This window comes from Etheostoma cragini, chromosome 7 (assembly GCF_013103735.1).
Source record: "Etheostoma cragini isolate CJK2018 chromosome 7, CSU_Ecrag_1.0, whole genome shotgun sequence".
Lineage (NCBI taxonomy): Eukaryota > Metazoa > Chordata > Actinopteri > Perciformes > Percidae > Etheostoma > Etheostoma cragini.
Window position 1 is genome coordinate 16,541,485 of NC_048413.1, and position 19,852 is coordinate 16,561,336.

At 39.8% G+C, this 19,852-nt stretch overlaps 1 protein-coding gene across 4 annotated transcripts; it reads left to right on the top strand.

Annotated features, from left to right (window-relative positions):
* Positions 1 to 7,035: 7,035 nt before the first annotated feature.
* Positions 7,036 to 17,886, top strand: eno1a (enolase 1a, (alpha)). 4 transcript variants are annotated; one of them, XM_034876012.1, is made up of 12 exons: positions 7,036 to 7,304; positions 10,110 to 10,204; positions 12,232 to 12,327; positions 12,480 to 12,538; positions 13,281 to 13,350; positions 14,149 to 14,282; positions 14,449 to 14,671; positions 15,887 to 16,084; positions 16,642 to 16,843; positions 16,947 to 17,055; positions 17,139 to 17,197; positions 17,371 to 17,886. In XM_034876012.1, the coding sequence occupies exons 2-12, from the start codon at positions 10,120 to 10,122 to the stop codon at positions 17,432 to 17,434; spliced, it is 1,299 nt and encodes a 432-aa protein (XP_034731903.1). In that variant the 5' UTR covers positions 7,036 to 7,304; positions 10,110 to 10,119; the 3' UTR covers positions 17,435 to 17,886. The 4 variants fall into 4 exon arrangements, with proteins under 4 accessions (XP_034731903.1, XP_034731901.1, XP_034731904.1 ...); XM_034876010.1 differs by lacking the exon at positions 12,480 to 12,538 and adding an exon at positions 12,790 to 12,848; XM_034876013.1 differs by lacking the exon at positions 7,036 to 7,304 and adding an exon at positions 9,847 to 10,026.
* The last annotated feature ends 1,966 nt before the right edge of the window (positions 17,887 to 19,852 follow it).

Genomic DNA, 19,852 nt, shown 5'->3' on the forward strand with positions numbered 1-19,852 from the left:
ATGTCATAAACAGCACATAACGCCTCATAACACTACAACACCCCCCCACATGAAAACAGATTTGACAATGGAATTGGAGTTAGGTTTGCGCAGTTTAGGATTGGAATTGGCCCTTTGCACTAAAATTAAGTCCAAGGTAGAAATAAGTTAGGAATTATTTACCCTCATGTCCTCATAAAATTAGTAGCCCAATGCAAATCTTTGGGGGTGTGTGTGTGTGTATGTGTGTGTGCGTGCGTGCGTTTGGCGTTTGTGTGTGTGTGTGTGTGTGTGTGTGTGTGTGTGTGTGTGTGTGTGTGTGTGTGGGTGTGTGTGCAAAGAAGTGATTGAGTTATAAATTGATCAAAGGACTCACCTTCATTTTAGACTCATTATTGCACTCACATCCTTCCTCTCTGGACAGGAGTTATAGCCTTTCGGCGGCCTGCGTTTGATTGACACCAGTTGCTTTTGTTTAGTTATCATAAAGGATGATGATAAAAACTACTTTAAACAGGCCCGGGTGGAGAAAACAGAACTAACTATGGTGGAAGTGACAGGAGAGCATTTTCAACTCCAACAAAGTCTGAGATCATTGAGAAGCCACAAGTTTGATGCCGCTTTGCACTCAACTTGCATACACCAGCACTTAGAAATGACCCTTAGCTTTCTTCTTCCTAAATCACTAGTTTTATCTTTCCCTCAATGACAATAATGGTTTTTAAGGTCTTAGGGGATTAAATGACGTGGTTGTGCCTGCTAAGAGCAAGCACAAGCCTAGTGATTTTAGCCCACACACGGTAAGCTTGACATACATGTTTTAGCTGCAGGTTGTATGTACAATGTCGTGTGATGGTCTTGGTGAAGAGGAGAAAAAACAGTTTGAAAAAAAACAAAACAAAAGCTACATGCTGTCTGTAGAAATTCAAAAAAAAGTGTGGGATCAAATTTAAAACAGATGAGTCCAGAGTCAGATGAGAGTTTCTTACGCTAAATGTCTCTTTTTTCCAATTTCTTCCAGAACGCTGTTGGGAACCTACTACCTAATAATCTAGTTTTGATGATGTGTGAAAGCCCAATTCAAATCATACAACTCCCAGTAAAAACCATGAGAAGAACAGTTTGATCAGACCACCGAGATGGGAGGAAATGTTGTCTGATGTTATGATTAAATTAGCAAGAATACTATTAAGAATAAAGCAATATAACAGAAAATATCAAATAGACAATGTATTTATATCACATAAATAAAAACAAATATGCATGTGCTTATAAATGTTTATCTGCATCTATACTGCACATACACACATACACACAGTACATGCAGTTGCCACAAACACCACTATACAAACCAATGCATATAGATAATCTATCCATCCATCCATCTTCATCAGCTTATCCGGTATCGGGTCGCGGGGGCAGCAGCTCCAGTAGGGGAACCCAAACTTCCCTTTCCCAAGCCACATCAACCAGCTCCGACTGGGGGATCCCGAGGCATTCCCAGGCCAGGTTGAAGATGCAATCTCTCCACCTAGTCCTGGATCTTCCCCGAGGCCTCCTCCCAGCTGGATAATCTGCAAATTTTCAAATATTGGGCCCCAGATGGGCCTGCCTGGGCCCGGCTCCAGTCTGGCTTCCTCCAGGCGGGGTCACTCTTTCTCCCTCTCAAGATTTTTGAACAATTCTTTGTCTGGCCCCACACCTGAGACCACTTTGTCATGGGAGACCCTACCAGGAGCACAAAGCTCCTGACATCACAGCCCTCAGGTTCATAGGGACACACAAACCTCTCCACCATGATAAGGTGATGGTTCCTGGAGAGGGCTATGTGTACTGCACGTTACTAACAAATGTCTCAACACCAATCCACCCTTGCCCACTTCCTGTGAATGTTTCATCGTGCCTCTGTTTCCTCCTCCACGTTGTACATATAGTATCGTTTAAAATATTACACAACCAATTTGTTCTCTGCTGATTTTACATAATTTCCCTGTATTGATCCCATCTAAAGCTAATCTTATTTTATATTCTCTTCCCTTGTCTTGTCATTCACTTAATCAGGTACTTGGGTTAATTTATTCACATGAAGGTGATAATAAGATTAAACACAAATGGATCAACGAATACCTGGTAATATTTTAAGTTACTTTTGTTTATGAATGTCAGTGTATTTTCTTTTTCTGCACCAAAAAGGTCATCGATTAAGAATATATTGTCACATTTTTTTCTGTATTTGGTGATGACAACCGTTTCCTGGAATGTCTAACGTTCCAACTTTATTATCCCGAAGGAAATTTGATCTGATGTTTGATGAAATAAAATAAGCTTTTTTACTGGCAGGGATAGCAGAAGCCCTGGCATGCCTTGTTCTTGTTCTGGGCATTCTGAAACAAGAGGTGACACGCTTACAATAAATATTCCGTTCATCTTACCTGCCACTTTCACCACATTTTCTAGCCTGTTTTTACCCAGCCAATGGAAGACTGTCATACCACGCCACCATGCAAAACATAAGACTCAATAAAACAATGATAAAACAAAGTTATTAAAACATTGCACACAGTGAATGACTTCCTTTTTCTCAAAAAGAAAAGCCTCTGCTGGACTTTTTATGAACAGCTTCAGTGTTGGGTTCAAAACATAATGTATTATCAATAATGGTTCCCAGGTATTTATACTGACTTACAATCTCAGTGTCCTTCTCCTGAACGACAGTATGTGTAACGCTGGCCAATACCATAGGGTTCTTTCATTTAGCCACAGTAAAAATGGTGGCATGTTTCCATATTTTAGGAACTGTTCGACCAACAAGGAATTTAAGCACACAGCCACTAATGTTATCTGGACCTGGGCTCTTGCTGACCTTAGTCTGCTATAGAAGCATACCACAAGCAACCATGGAGACATCAGACGTGTCCCTGACAAGTTCACACATGTTACTCCCACAAAAATCATCAGAGTTGAATCTCAAATAAAATCTACTTAACTCATTTGTCAGCTGCACATTTGAAGTGAAACCAGTCAGATATCATTAGATCCTCAATTTCACACCCCTCCAGACCGATTTGAGGTCACACTCAATGAATCTGGATTCAATTTTAGCCCGATATTTCTGATTGTGCCTTAACCATTTCGGCAGAAACTACTTTCCTAATTTCAGCATAGCCAGTTTTATCACCTCTTCTAAAAGCCTTCTTCTCCCAAAGCAAATTTTTCAGTTCCTCAGTGATCAAAGGCTTTTTACTTGGATAAGAGACAACCGGTTGTTCTTTTTGACCATTTCTTTGGGCATTTTTAGGCCTTTATTTGACAGGACAGCTTAAGACATGAAAGGGGAGAGAGAAGGTGGAGTGACATGCAGCAAAGGGCCGCAGGTCGGCATCAAACCCCGGCCCGCTGCGTCGAGGAGTAAACCTCTATTTATGGGCGTCCGCTCTACCAACTGAGCTACCCAGGCACCCAAGACAACCTTTTTGATGGGATCACACTATCAACACATAAAGTTTGGCCATACTGTTGGAGTTTTCCTGAAAGACTGACAAATCCGTACAGTGAAAGCTACCCTTGAAGGGCCAGAGAGCAATCCTTTCTCCACACCTGGACTTCACATGTCTGCGCCTTGTCCCTGTAAAGCACAGTCCCATATGAAGGGAGAAGACAGACAACATCGTGGTCGGAGAATCCAAGAGGAGGACCTGCAATAGACTTACAGGCCCCCTTAATAGAGTCAAAACAGAGATCCAATGTCCTGTTTCCACGAGTGGGACAAGGGATGTACTGGGTAAAGCTGCAGTCTTTTTACAATCACCATTGTTCACCCAGGAAAACACGTAGCATAAAGGTGAGATGGATTGAAGTTGCTGTGACAATGAAAATATCAGTAGCAATTTTGACGTCTGCTGGGGGCGGCCTCCAGCTCACCTGGTAGCACGTGCCCCATACAGGCTAAGTCCTTGCCAGTGGCCCAGGTTCAAATACAACTTGAGGCCCTTTGCTGCATGTCATCACCCCCCGGTCCCATGTCCTGTTTCTCGTCAGCCCCTAAACCCCTAAAACCCCTAAAAAACATCATTAAAAAAATATTTGGGGGAATACCCTAGGTGACTTAAATCCTTCCAGACATGAACCTATTACACAGACCATGCAAACTCAGATAACTGGAAAAGTTGGGTTTCACGTGACGTGAGTGTGGTAAAAATAAACTGGTTGTTGTTTGAGACATCTGGATCATGACAAGCACACTGTAGGGAGAGTTGATGGGTCTTAAGTTCTTATTTACTATTTTTAACCAGGGTCCACTGAGCATGAAGACTCTTTCCTGGAATACCGTGCTCACTCAGTTGAAGCACAACCAGTACAACCAGCTGAGCCACTAAAAAAAAACTCCACTGGAGTCTTCAGCTGAGGGCAGCTCAGTAGTGGCAATGACATTTTTACAAGGACACACGGCACGACAAAGGCTTTCTCTAAGTAAAAAGATATTGCTGTTGTCATCATTACATGTCATTTGATGGCATGATAGCAATGTATCATCAGTGATCACTACAGCAATGGAAATGTATGCATGTCATATTTTCGGATAATATCACAGCAGGTGTAGATTCCTGAACTGGGGATTTGTTGGAGCCAGAGGGCATATGGAGGAGCTCTAATTTAACCACTTCCTAAAACATATGTAGATTTGGCTTAGGCTTGGCCTTCACCCTTCCATCCTGGCTGCCTGATATCCTTGGGCTGGTGCTTTGGTTATTGGAAACATTTTAAATTGACTGACAGCAACATGCGTCAGTCATACGCATCACCAAGTCATTTACATCATGGTGCAGCTTTCTAATGTTGACCAACAAATAAGGAGAGTGGAAGTGCTGATGCCATTTCACAGGTGGTACAAGCAGCGCCAGAAACAGCCTATCACACAGGTGGTAGAAACTCCAGACACCGCGGCAGACAAGCTGGAGTTCAGCAAAATTCAGCAAATTCAGCAAATTTCACTTTCTAATAAAAGTTAGTAAGTCATCACTAAATTGGTCTAATGGGTCTGCTTTCCCTTGTTTGCGTTTTGCCTGACCAGAAACATGGAAAAAGAAACAAAAAACAATTCTTACTCACAACTTATAAATGTTTCTGTTTCAATGTCCTAGTATTGTACATGCTGGCCTACACTGTTATGGCTTACTGGGACATGTACACAACAGATTGTTACTTTTATTAGCAACACATAGACTTTTCACACTATGAGAAAAAGCCAGGGGTGAAAAAGAAGAAGAAAATGATTTTTACCTTTAATTAATCAATAAATTGTTGTATTGATTAAGTGATCACCAATTCAGTCGGGAAAAAAATTAAAATAAATATGAATGCTCATCACAAGTTTACAGAGTTTAAAGTAATATTCTAGTCTAAGTCTAGTCTCTAGTCTAGTCTAGAGTGTTTAATGTGTACAGGAAGTACATTTACTGAAGCACTGCAGGCCTGTCTGAAAACAGTTTATAGCTTCTGTCCATTTTATGCAACACTTCAACTCCAATTTCTTTTTTTTTACTGCACTACATTTATCCGACGACTGGATTAATTACTATGCAGATTGAACTTTTACATTCAAAACATATGATTGTGTCATAACAAATGATACATTCTTATAGATCAAACAATGGTATATGAAGTAGTAGTCACATTTGTTCAACCAACTTTAAAATCAAAATACTGCTTGCATGATAATCCATTCATAATGATCCAGTAGTAAAATAATATAACACTTACAAGGACCCTGCATAATGTACATTTTGATGCTAATACCTCTGTACTTTTACTTAAGTAAGATTTTGAATCAAGAACGTTGGAATTGTTTTAGTTTAGTATTGGTACTTTTTAATTAAGTAAATGTTTTGAATATTCTTCAACTAAAATCCTTAAATCATATATTCACAAATCTCCACGAAGAGTAGAATACATCAAGTTTATTTTTGATATTTCCCCATTGTTGTCAACATAACTGCTATAGTACACTAGCTCATTCAAAAAATGCATTTAAATTGAAAGAAAATACATTTTTTTGAAAAGAAATTAAAAGAAACAGGTACTGGATGAAAATTCTGAGTCAGTATATTCCTCAATCCTTTTATTTATAAGGAACTCCTTTCCAACGTGCACATCTGCTGCGGGACCATGTTCCAGACACATTTCAGTGAGAGCATGTGGGCAGCAGATGGCGCAGTCGGATTTAACACTGACAGAAGAGGCTCAAGGTCACTGCAGCAGCTCTGATCTGTCATGGATGCTCCCATTGCACTGCACAGCTGCACGAAACCATGTCCTGCAACGATGAGACAGATGTGTAGGGGGAAACCCACTTTTCACTCATGTTTTGATTCATTACTTTAATGTCTACGTGCATTACCAGCGCAGTACCCTTTAAAATACTTCACTGTGCAAATGCAAGTACATCCACATTTTTATACTCTGAAGGGAAAACAAGTTTCAAAACACATACAATAAAAAGCAGAAACATCTTAAAAGGGTTTATTCTTGTTCATAGTGTATCTTCACACAAGGTTCCCATTAATCACTTATGTGGTGGTTTGCAGATCAAAAAACGCCTAGCCTGTATTTAGGCCCAAACTGGGATGCATTTGGTTGAAAAGTAAAAGTTTTAGATGTCATATTTATACATAGGGCTCCATTTATGTTTCAGAAGCATTTAGATATAGCCTCATTTGTGAAGTCATGTAAAAGGTAACTGTTGAAACTAAGGTTGATTTTTCCACAAGTTTAGATGTCTGGACAAATTCCAAGAAGGTGATTGACATTTTAGGAAAGCAGACAGCTTTTTTTTATTATATTCGTGACGGGAAAAGAAAAGTCATTGCCAAAAAAACGTGACCGCAAGTGACATGTGACCAACAACTAACCACTGCGTCCCTGCCTGCTTCTCTGCACGTACTCAAAATGCGTCATCGTTCCGCATACTGCCTCTTTCATCCTCACACGAAACAATTCGATTTTCCATAATTCACCTAAAATCAAACATGCTTGATTTCTGTATGTTTATATGTGTGGCTTTTTCATACGTGATACTTTTGCAAAGATTCAAAACATCCGCATCGTCTTAGTCCTCATTTTGGGATGTGATGTGATGGTGGACGTGCATCCTTCCTCGCTCTAGTCTGCCTCGTGAGCCACTCCCAGCCAATGGCGTTACTCCGTTGCCTGTTCCTTCCTGATTCCGTTCACTTATCATTGAGCCCGAAACGTCACGAGCGCCTTCTCCGCTTGTCTGCACGAGAGAGAGACAGCACTGTCCTTGCACACAGTTAGGCCCGGAAAAGGTAACTTTGATATCGTTATTTCTGCGTGTTATATGCACATTTTGGATAAGACAACACCTATTAAGACTTAAAGAGCCTATTCTAAGACAGTGTGTGCTAATATAAACTAGACTACTTGTCTTTCTAAATGTGTACATGATATTCCTCTTACACGACGGTAACGTCAAAGTACTGTCTCTGTGTAAGCGGATACTTTTTATCTATTTATTATCGTTGATTAGCTTATAGACGCTATCTTATTTATTACTTGTTGGTTTTGTGGCTTATAGTTTGTAGCCCATCGTCTATTTTTAAACCAGGCCGTCAGCTGGCGAGATGTCACTCCATTTAGAGCTGCAGGGTGTGTGGTGAAAAAGAGCGTCAAGTTGCAAGTCCAACTTCCAGTAGCCTCCTTCCTTGTTAAAGAACAGCTATCATAAGTAACGTTATTTGTGTATTTTTGGTCCAAAGCTGTAAATGTCTGTAAAGTCCTTTTTGCTGTAAGGACTGGCTACACATGCTGGCTCATGCTCAGGCAGTGAGCTAACTCAACAGTTGCTTGCAGCAGACGTGGGGGTGTGTTCACAGGTTGTAGGAAAATTACTTTACGTTGTAAAATTACACTGCTGGTATTTCTTTGTGATGATTAGTTACGTATCTACTTGTCTCTACGTTGATGTTAATGTATACTTTACAGAGGTTGATGATACTTTTATCAAGTCAGATTGTATTTCTGCAGTTTTAAAGGTATTTTTTTTGAATAAATGAATGAAACGGATTGTTAACACACAGATATGGCTTGCTGGCTAATCTTAATGTAGCTTAATTAAGGATCATGCCAAACTAGCATGGGTAAACATATATCAGGTTATCAATCCTCAGTTATTTATTTATCTGTGGGTGCCATTTTGTGCAGCCAGCTTACCTCCTTGCTCTTCACACACTGTATGCATTATTCTGGCAGTGGAAAAAAAAAAGGAATAAAAATTGTCTGTGGGTCTATGTGCATGTGAGTCATCCATGATAGAAACCTAGTGTATAAGATGTTAGGGATGCCACTAACAATAATTTTCATTATTGATCAGTCTATTGATAATTTCTTCAAATAGCTTTTTTTCCGAAACAAGCTTAACCCAAAGATATTTAGTTCATGATCTCAAATATAAGTAGTTGCGAGGATATGCAGCCTCACAATTGCTGAAAGTTGAAGATTTTGTGCATTTTGCTTGAAAATTACTTTATTTTATTAACTATACTAACTATATACTAACTTACTATATTAACTATAATTATTAATGGATTATAGTTGTCGATTAATGCGGCCATATATTGATCTAATGTTGTTTATGTTACCAATTCAGTAGGGGTGGTGAATTTTAGTATGGGGGTTACCAGCTGAAATTTCTGAGATTCGATTAACATTCTGTACCTTTTTGCATACCATACTTTGTAAAATATTACTATGTTTTTATATACATTCCTCATATTTACAGATAAAGCCAAAATTCTAAAAACAACACAACTTTACAAGAACGTTGCCTATATAAAACATCCTAAACTAAAACGTTATTTAAATCATTGACTGTTGGTATAGTATTAGGTCAGTAGTATTAGTATTGAAGTCCAATACCCAGCCCCAGTCAACTTTAAAATATTTCCATTTAGCTAAAGAGGAGGGTCTGTGTGTGTGTGTTTGTTTGGGTTATTTTGCCTCTTTGCTGTTGCCAGTGGCAAGTTTCCACATAGACTTTAAAGGACAACGGATTTTCCATTAATTCTGCTGTACTCTAGTTTAACTATGGAGGCTGTACTCAAAGTTCACTCATGCATTCTGACTGGCTAGATGAGCAAGTAAGTGCATGGATACAAGGCAAGTTAGATAAAACAAAGGAAAATCAATGACACATCAGGAGCCATGGCCAGACTGTCTGCATAAAACCTTTTCTGTCCACCACCAGTACTGGAATTCCAAGAGATAACGAAGGCTCACTGAGATTACACCACTACTCAGGACTTTAACCCATATCAGTGTAGTACAACTTGGACAAAAAGAAGCCAAACATGTGTTGTGCCAAGTCCTTCACCTACTGTTGCGTATAGTGACCTTTCACTGCTGTTATCAAGAGTTCTCTGTTTCGTTTCTCAACTCAGTATTGCAAGCATTTAGCAATACTCCTTTGTAATCTGTTATATTAGGACAACTGAGTGGACTTGCAGACATGGGCGGTTCTAGAGGGGCGAGGGTGGCCAGTGCCCTGTAATATTAGACCTCAAGGGGATATTATTCATATGCAGTAATAAAATGTAGATTACGACTGAATGAGTATTTTTGTGTTTATTGTTATATGTATATTGTAAGACTATTGTAGAACAGAATCTATGGAGAGTTGGTGGTATATAACACTTGTGCTTCATACATTTGGTACCCCTAAAATCGCATGTGCCCCTATCTTGGCCCCTCTATTTAAAAAGGTCTAGAACCGCCCCTGCTTGCAGAGATTGCTTCATTCGCCACGCCCTTTTGGGACTAATATATCCGCCATCCTGGCCAGCCCACATCAGTCGGTTCCGGAGGTGTGCACGACTCATCTATAAATATATATGTTGAATTAGAGACTCCATTGAAGATTAATTCCTCTACCCCCAAACTCAAGCTATAAATTAGATTACATTTTGTCCAGCGTATGTCATTGTGCATTTAATTTATTGCCAATTGACTGTTTTGACTTGAAGCTTACATTCAGTAAGTAACAGTGCAGCCGTCTGTCTGCTTGGCCTGTGGAGCAGCACTATACTGATGTCTCTTACCTGTCATTTTATCTACAGATCCAGAACCATGTCCATCCTGAAGATTCACGCTCGTGAGATTTTTGACTCTCGTGGCAACCCCACTGTAGAGGTTGACCTGTACACCAAGAAAGGTACTGGTCAATTATAAATATTCATTCAGTTTTCATGTACTTTGAGTTTAGAAATGGTGGTCAAGGGTGAAACAGCAAGATGGCTGAATAACTAGATGACAAATAAAATGTTAGCCCATGTTCAACCTCTACACATTGTTTAACATGTAATTTGAACATATTTATAACTTGAAGTGTAATGCTGCATCATATTGGAAGCAAAGTTTTATAATTTTTTTGTGTTTTTCCCAATTACCTAGCTAGTAAAAACCAGTTCAATTGTGGATTAGGATGGCCAAGCTAGTGTGTTGCCCTCCACTGTATAGTGGATCCAGAGTGGATTAGATCAGATGGTGGATGTTTAAAAATAGCTCTTGTAATATTACACTCTTTACAGCACTGTTACTGTAATGGTTCCTGTTTTGGAGCAAAGGTAGTTCATACAGTAGATACATCTGAGTTGAGTTAAATCCTTGAAATTGCATGCAAGGCAGAGATGCTTTGTAAATTATATCGACATTATTCCCTCACCTAATTGTATCCTAGATCACATAATGAAGCTGCTGAGCATAAAACATCCAAACTCTGCAGTGTTTGACACGTCTGGCTACAGTTGAGATCAATTTATCCAATTAACTAATAGCCTGACTTTGATTGAAGTTTTTTTGGCAAGCTGTTCTATTCTGAGTGCTAAAACAAAAGATCAGCTCAACCCATTGAAATGTCCTGAGAATGTTAATGAAGCAACCTCAATGACCATTGACATGGAAAGGAGTGGAACAGGCTACACTGTCTGGAATACTTTGGCTGGAATCTGGCTGCTCTATTCTGCAGCCCTGTCATCTTTTCATTAAGTTGGGATGTTTACCAAGTGCTTCAGTGTACTGTAAATAGCACCTTTATTCCTATTTTTACCCAACAAGATTCCCTTTTAAGTCCACCAGACGTATTTTGGCATCATTAACGGCACAGATCAAAGCAAATGTGCTGCACCCAGAGCAAATCTGGGTTTTGCTGCGTTATGTAACCAGCTTGCCTCTTGGTCACAGTCATATAAGAAAATCTTCTATGCTTGTTTAAACCCTATTTCAGTAGCTCAGGTAATCTGGACATTTAGAGTCACTGTTCCTGTTCTATGCTCTAGTTATGTATTTTGGCCATGGTTTTTATCCAGATAAAATGTTATGATGTGACAGTATGTCAGTTGATTTTATGGCCTGATGGACTGTTGCCAGCTCTGCCAGCTGCAGCAAGGTGATGTCTTGATGCAGATGATTTGCTAAGCCTGAACCCAAGGGTTAAGCACTAAATCCCCTCAGACTCACACCATCTCTGCCGGTCCACTGAGCAAATACTAAACAGATTTTTGCTCATCCCCAATTTCTCCTCACTTGGTTGAATCCAAAATGGCCATCCTCTTATGTGTGGGTGTGGCTTGGCATCCTTCCAAAGATCAACTGCACATACTCCCTTGGCAGCCTGTCTCCCACTGTTGCATCACAGAAGTGTCTGCAGACATTTTTTGTTAGTCGGGCTTGTGAGAGCAGGCATTGGCCGATACCGATCATTTCAAAATGGCATTAATCAGCCCAAAACGGTCTATCACTATTCAATACTGACAAGCTCGACAAGCTTTTAATTTGTCACCCACCAGAGGGAGCTTTAATTTGACCAGTGCTGTGCAGTGCATTCTGGTAGTTGTAGGTTTCTACCTTTTTTAAGCGAGAGGGAATATCACAGCTTCTTTTTTGTTTTCTTGGGATGTTTGCACTTTTCTAATGCACGGGCAGCTCCATTTTATCAAAAGAGACTCTCTTTATAGCTGTAGAATTCTTCTTTAATGCCTTGTCAGCCATGTTTATGTCGGCAGAGTCTGTGTTGTATAAGTATCACAGAGTAATCACAGTTATGGTTGTCACAGTACCGGGTCTTATGTAAAATTACATTTCAACATGAATCAAACTGCAATGAGACCTTTTTCTGGCTTGTTGGACATGACACAGCACTTTCGGAAATGACTGTTGCACAATGTTATCTGTGTCTCCAAGGTCTTTTCAGAGCTGCAGTGCCCAGCGGTGCCTCCACAGGCATCTATGAGGCTCTGGAGCTCCGTGACAATGACAAAACACGCTACATGGGCAAAGGTAACCCATCTTCATTTATTCCCACTTTAAACTTTCTGCTCGCGTCTATTCTGTTGCTATCTTTCGTATCATTTCAAAACCACTATACATTCTGTTGTCTGTCCTGGATTCTTTATTTCCATTTACTTTCCATCTTTCTTCCACCCCGTTAGGAGTCAAAAGAGCAGTTAAATATGTAAATGAATTCTTGGCCCCTGCATTGTGTAACCAGGTAAATAAAGTGTGAAATAACAGGATGACTCTCTTACATATTGGTGCGCACAGCAGCATGAAGAATGGCTTTGCCTTTGGAAACTAACCTTGACAGGCACAAACAGATGTTCACAGATCTAAAGAGTAAACATAATGAGCCTAATTATAGAAGGCTTAATAATATTTTACTCTATTCTGTGGTCACCTGTCATGCCTCCTCTGCATGGTCTTCTCCTGTCTGAGTCAGTTATGGTCTGCTTGTCCTTGCAGGTGTCTCAAAAGCTGTAGAGAATATCAATAAAACAATTGCACCTGCACTGGTTAGCAAGGTAGGACCATTTATTGTTTGACTAATATTACTGTGTGCTCATGTCACAAGCTAAAACCAAGCCTTGATCGGTTTCTTGAATTCCTTATGTATGTATGTGCGAATGTTGAAAATACAACAGAAAAATAAGTGTAACATGGACAGCAGTACTGACAATTGCCATGTGTCTATTTGTGTGATTTTTAAAACAAAGTCATTGCATAAAACTAAAATGTTAAGCAGTTGTTTGTTGTTCCTATATAACATTGTTTAATTATAAAAAGTGATCTTAACTATCTATTAACCGTTTCAGTGACATAATTCTCAAATGCCGTGATTATTTTAACATTATTTGAGTGTTTTTTTCTGAACTAACTAGTCATAATTGAACCTAGTTTTTAATCTGTGTGTTTCCAAACGTACACTATAACTTGTCATGTTTTGTCTAATCCAGGATGTGAGCGTTATTGAGCAGAGCAAGATCGACAAGCTGATGCTGGACATGGATGGCACAGAAAACAAGTGTAAGATGCTACTTTATGCAGTATAACTGGCCTGACAATATCAGTGCAGAGTTTTGTTAGATATAATATCAATACAATACAATCTATTTACTTTCAGGAAGGGTTTGGGAATAAAACTATTTATATATACATCACATGTATATAGTCATACTCAAATATTGTAGTACAGTAATTTTTTTTCAGAGATTTATCCATACATTTATTAATATCTCTGTGTATATTAAGCCATTTTGAGCAATGTTGCAAGTAAAATGAGCAGAACTGTTTCATCACAGTAGGATGTCTACATACTTGGTTATTTTATCCATTAACAGTTTCTCTCCAGAAAATTTGTTATGTCTTAATATATGTAAATATTGTGACATACATGTACCGATAAATAATTAGAGTGAAATGTATCCACTTTATAGTACGGTGTATTGTTCATTTTTAAGAATTGTATGGCATGTACAGTTCTTTCTGCTAACAAGTGCAGTACTTCACATTTTATAGATGCAAAACGGAAACTTGCCAGTGAAAGTGCCAGTCCACTCACTGCTGAACAACTGAGTGTATATTATGTAGTGATTGTGTGAACAAGGGAATGATTTTTGGACGGACATTTTTAAAATACCACAGAAACATTGATAGGCACTTAAAGATTGTGTTTACATGACAGAAAAGTCGGTTCTTATTATTTCAACGTCATGCATTATTGATATTTGCTCCAAGAACATAGATATCAGAAGACAGTAATGTTTCATAAATACAGTCTAAACACAATATTCACAATACATTGAAATATTTGTCTACCCTCAGCTAAGTTTGGTGCAAATGCCATCCTTGGCGTCTCCCTGGCTGTGTGCAAGGCTGGTGCAGCAGAGAAGGGCGTTCCCCTCTATCGCCACATCGCTGACCTGGCTGGCAACCCTGAAGTCATCCTTCCTGTTCCTGTGAGTATGACAGTGAACTTACCGAAGTCGTGTACCACAGGCTTTTTTAGAAACTCTTAATGCTAATAGGCATAACAGACATGTCCGCTAATGTTTGATCCGGAGAATCATAATTTCGGATGGGATTCCATTAGGTTGAAAGCCGATCCTCTCTGCTTCCTTTCAGGCTTTCAACGTCATCAACGGCGGCTCCCATGCAGGCAACAAGCTGGCCATGCAGGAGTTCATGATCCTGCCTGTGGGAGCCAGCACCTTTAAGGAGGCCATGCGTATTGGTGCTGAGGTCTACCACAACCTGAAGAATGTCATCAAGGAGAAATATGGCAAGGACGCCACTAATGTAGGAGACGAGGGAGGCTTTGCCCCAAACATCCTGGAGAACAAGGAAGGTGAGAGGAGACATTAGATCAGAGCCATAACCACTGTTTAGCCATTAGAGTTCCATTGCAAGACAACAGAGTTGAGATCCAGCTGAATAGATTACTTGTTATTCTAGGACACTGTTGTAGGTTTGTTTTTATTTGCCAGGATTTGGGTTGGGTACCGGATCCGGTTAAGGGTAAGGGTGAGCTTATCTGTCCTCTCTGCATGTTGACGGAGAGGGGACACACACACACACACTCAGAGCTGCGGTTCTGATGGAGGAAAACTACGTTGACACTGCAGTTTGTCAAAGTCACAGTGAGTCACGGCAATGACGGTTAGGCGGTTGCAGGTGTCATTACACTTTTTAAAACTAAACGCACGTTCACTGCAATATAATATCAATGGTGAGCCGTAAGCATTAGCAATGCAATTACACGTCCTCTGGGACAGGCAGTCACACCAGTTGTCTATGCCCTGTAGACTGACTGACTGGCAGGCTGGAGGATGGATGGCAAGGTAACTTGATTTAATAGCACATTTCAGCAACAAGGCAATTAAATTGCTTTACATAAAACATTAAAGAGCAGTTAAAAAGAGTTAGAAAATAAGAAACCGACCAAAGAAAAAAAAATACACATACAAGAATAAAAGTTGTTTGTGAGAAATTAATAATTATTTGATTTAATAGGTTGTAGGGACTGGTTTGGGAGGGGAGAGGGAGGTGTTTTTTGTGTGGTGTGTAACACATTCTAAATAACATTTTCTAAGTAAATAGGATGAACAATTTTGGAATTATTTTTATAACCGTAATAAAATGTTTGTTATTACAGAGGGAAAGTATCAAGTAAAATTTACTGTTGGTTACCAAAACTGAATTTCAGGTTTCAATACCGGTACAGGAAAGAATGTGAACAGTACCTAACCCTAGACAGGAAGGAGTGGATCCTAGAAAGTTGTTACTGTGTGATTAGTCTTGACAAGCATTACATTCGTCGACCTCCCAAGGAAGGGAAGTTAGCATGTCACCATTTGGCTGACATATGGTTTCTAAATCAGGGCCTAAACTCGGTAACGTATGCACGGACTGCTGCCTCTGACTCCAGTGTCAGTTCAAGGTGCTGATATGGCAAATGCCCCAGTGGAGCAGAGTCTTAAGAGGTGACTCATTTGTGACAGGTGAATGTTGTGACTGTATTAGTTGAAATGTTTTTTACTGTAGCATGATGTTTTTGTTTCAGCTCTGGAGCTGCTGAAGAATGCCATTGCCAAGGCCGGCTACACCGATAAGATTGTTATTGGCATGGATGTAGCTGCCTCTGAGTTCTACAAGAGTGGCAAGTACGACTTGGACTTCAAGTCTCCTGACGACCCCAGCCGCTACATCTCCCCTGACCAGCTGGCTGACCTCTACAGGGGCTTTGTCAAAGATTACCCCGGTGGGTTTTTAACACATAGCCCTCTTCTTAACAGCCCTAAAACTATTACTGCTTACTTTTTTTAAAGATGCAACTTTTCAAAGATATTATAGAGAGTAATTTAATTTAACAAGATAAAGGCAAAGCATAAAGGACTGACTCAAATAAAGCATGTGAGGACATGTACAAACAACATGTGGGCTTATGCGGACATACAAAGAGTATAAATGGAACCGTATGTGCATGTCCTGTCTGTATCAAAAATACATAACAAAGCAATAACATAAATGTAATGTTTTGGTTCACTCACAACTTACATAAGCAATGGTTTGGGTCAGAGCAGGCTGCTATTTTCAGCAATAACGCAAAAAACATTGTACACTACTGTACAATTTAGCAGCTAGCTAGATAACATAGTGGAGCATTTAGCACTCTGATTCTGCTGCCACCAAGTGGTCGTTGCAGCTTTAAGGATTCTGTAGATAATAACTATTGATCAGTGGCTTTTTAATCAGTGCTAATGTTTTAGATTTATGAATGGCTGAAACTCTGCTCTCACCTTATTCCCATTCTAACAGTGGTGTCCATTGAGGACCCCTTTGACCAGGATGACTGGGAGGCGTGGACCAAATTCACAGCCAGCACCAGCATTCAGGTGGTAGGCGATGACCTCACAGTCACCAACCCCAAACGCATCGCCAAGGGTGTGGCTGAAAAGTCCTGCAACTGTCTGTTGCTTAAAGTCAACCAGATTGGCTCCGTCACAGAGTCCCTGCAGGCGTGAGTGTTGACAACAGCAGTTAGATTACCCTTGTGGCCAAAAACCAAGATAGTAACTACAGTATTAGCCAGCTAATATGGCTTAAATGTGTCTTTCTTTTAGCTGCAAGATGGCCCAGAGCAACGGCTGGGGCGTGATGGTCAGCCATCGCTCTGGAGAGACAGAGGACACCTTCATCGCTGATCTGGTGGTCGGTCTCTGCACTGGACAGGTAAAACTGACTTTTCAAACTGTGCCGTAGGTGTAGCTTTTACATTACAGATTGGGTCTTATGTCATTTCATTTCTTTCCCAGATCAAGACAGGTGCACCTTGCCGATCTGAGCGCTTGGCCAAGTACAACCAGCTGCTCAGGTGAGTCTCATACAAAAACGTATATGTGTATTTCTGATGGCAAAATTAAAGCTTGGTCAACTTTATCAACAGTATGAGTTATGTGCTCATCACTCTTTATGTGCACAATATTGTAGATGTTCTCAGGCTGTTGATCCATCTATTTTAATAATCATGTCATCACTCTCTCCCAGGATTGAAGAGGAGCTCGGCGACAAGGCCCGTTTTGCCGGCCAGAACTTCAGACACCCCATCTGAGCTGGTCCACCTCCTTGAGCCTCTGTGTGTTCACTGCTCATAAATAATCCCCACTCATATAGTATATGCCACGCTAGGTTGCCTTCCCTGTCTGGAGAAAAAGACGGAGAGATTACTGCTGAATTCCAAGGTCCAAGTCTGTGGTCTGTGGGGTGGAGAAGATACAGTACGTCCTAGTACAACCACAGCTCAGTTCATCCTCAAACTATGCTTAAGCTCCTGAATAGCGTTGGTCCCTATCGTTTGTCTGTGTAACTGTGTGAGAGAATTTAGTTTAGCTTCTTGTGAGTTGGGCTGATTTTTGGTCCTACTAAGTATTTGAGCTACTGTAACTGTAGTACGGCTCTGCCTCAAGCAGTAGTGACAGTACTGTATGTGCAATGTGTCGCATTTGACAAAGTCTTGTGTTGCTGTAAGCGTTGGCAAAAATAAACAACATAGTTTGAAACATTTTTGTGATTTCTTTTTTTATCCACGTGTTCAGGTGCTGACTGAAATTGTGTTCTACTTTTGGTCTTACAATGTAACAATTCTGATAATAATTGAAAGAGAACGACAATTACTGATTACTATCAAGTTAATTAGGTTATGGCAAGGTTATGATTACAAATAACTTAGGATTTATTTTTTTACTTACAGAGAAAAGGAGAGTATCTGCATTAAAGGGCTGCTCTCATATCTTCTCCTGTCTGAAGTGTGTGTGTGATGTAATCTGAGTGCCACCGAGAGGCAGAAACATGAGCTCTGTGCTCGGGGAAGCCATTTCTGTACCCCTGGGTAAAAGAATCCAGAAGCTCTCTGCAAGCTCTTTTTGTACTGAGCCTTGCCAAGATAAAGGAGGGTCTATTCACCGGTGGTATGGTACCAGGGGGTTTCCAGCTGGGTTTGTGCCACACCAATTTACTTTGTGTGAGCCCTGTCTGAACCTGCCTCCATTGTTTAGCCGTCACCAAGGAGATGTATTACAAATCATTGGTACAAAGAAACTACCTAGCACATATTACAGAGTCTATGAACAACCTGTGACTATCATCTGCTGCAGATCCTTTAGCAACACATCTTAACACTACAATGTACTAACAAAAATATTTTTTACAGAAAGAACAAGAGAGGAAATTTGGGTGACTTGTAATATCACTGTGTGGATTATATCCTAAAACACATGAGTTTCTAAGAAACTGCAATGCTTCATTTCTTTTCTTTGAGACCTTCGCCATCTGGTGGTCAGATAGATGCAGTACACTTTACTGACACGTTCCTTGCAGAAAAGATTTTAGACCAAAATTGCATTTACAGTTGACTTTATTAGGCGTCATCAAATCTTATAGGCATGTTTCTGTGCATATAACAATAGAAATGTAAAGCCTATGAAAGTGACACTAGCAGTTTGCCACCTAAAATCACCAGCAAACCGATATTCAATGGACTATTGGCCATAGTAAACCGGTGCTGCTCAGTTGCAGAGAAGACACAGATTGTGTATTTTATTTGGAATACAGGTGCTGCTAGCTTTAACTGCAGGTTGGTTTAAAATAAAAATGACTTAATTAAAAGATAATGTCCAAATCCCGCACACCTGTTAATAAGTTCACATCTTTTAAAGCTATGCATGTGGCTAGAATTATTCAAGAAATAATCTTTTTACATAAAGAAACAATTCAAAATGTATTAGCCAGTGTTTCTATTGCACCTGTACACCCCTCTCCAGTCAACACTTCTGAAAATAGAAAACAGCATCCACATTCTAGGGAAGAGGATGATTGCTTCTGTTGTCATAAAACATTTGTTTGAATGAGCAGTTGTGAAAGATTGCTGCTGCTTTTTCATAAGACTGTTCTGTTCTATTCTGAGATTAAATTTACATTTGCCACTATGTCATCTCATGTGTGGACCCACATACTGTCCATAATAGTAATGTGTCTCATTTATTACAAGAGACACATGACACATTTACTCAAATCTCCCAAGTATTCTATTCTATTCTCAAGCTATATTGTTCTTAATGTAATATGTTATTTTTTTGTCTCCCCTTCCCATTCAATTCTGCTGTTCTGCGGTGCCAGGTATTAAAATGTTTCAGTTCTATTATATTTTATCACGTACTCAGGTGCATTTCATTCCTGATTGTTATTCTATTCTATTCTACTCTATTTTGTGATAAAATATTGGTAGATTTTGTCATATTTTTCTTTTCTAATTGTGTAATTTGTTTACTTTATGCCTTATAATGTAAACAATTTCTTCTATTTACTGTATACTCAATACTGCAGTACCCTCAAATCTCCTGAGAGAGATTCTATTCCATTGTATTCTATTCTTCTGGGCTCACTGACAGTCCAAATATAGTCTGGCAGTATCACAGGTTTATAAGGATGAAGATAGACCAAGTGTTGCTACAGAATAGACACTCCGAGGACC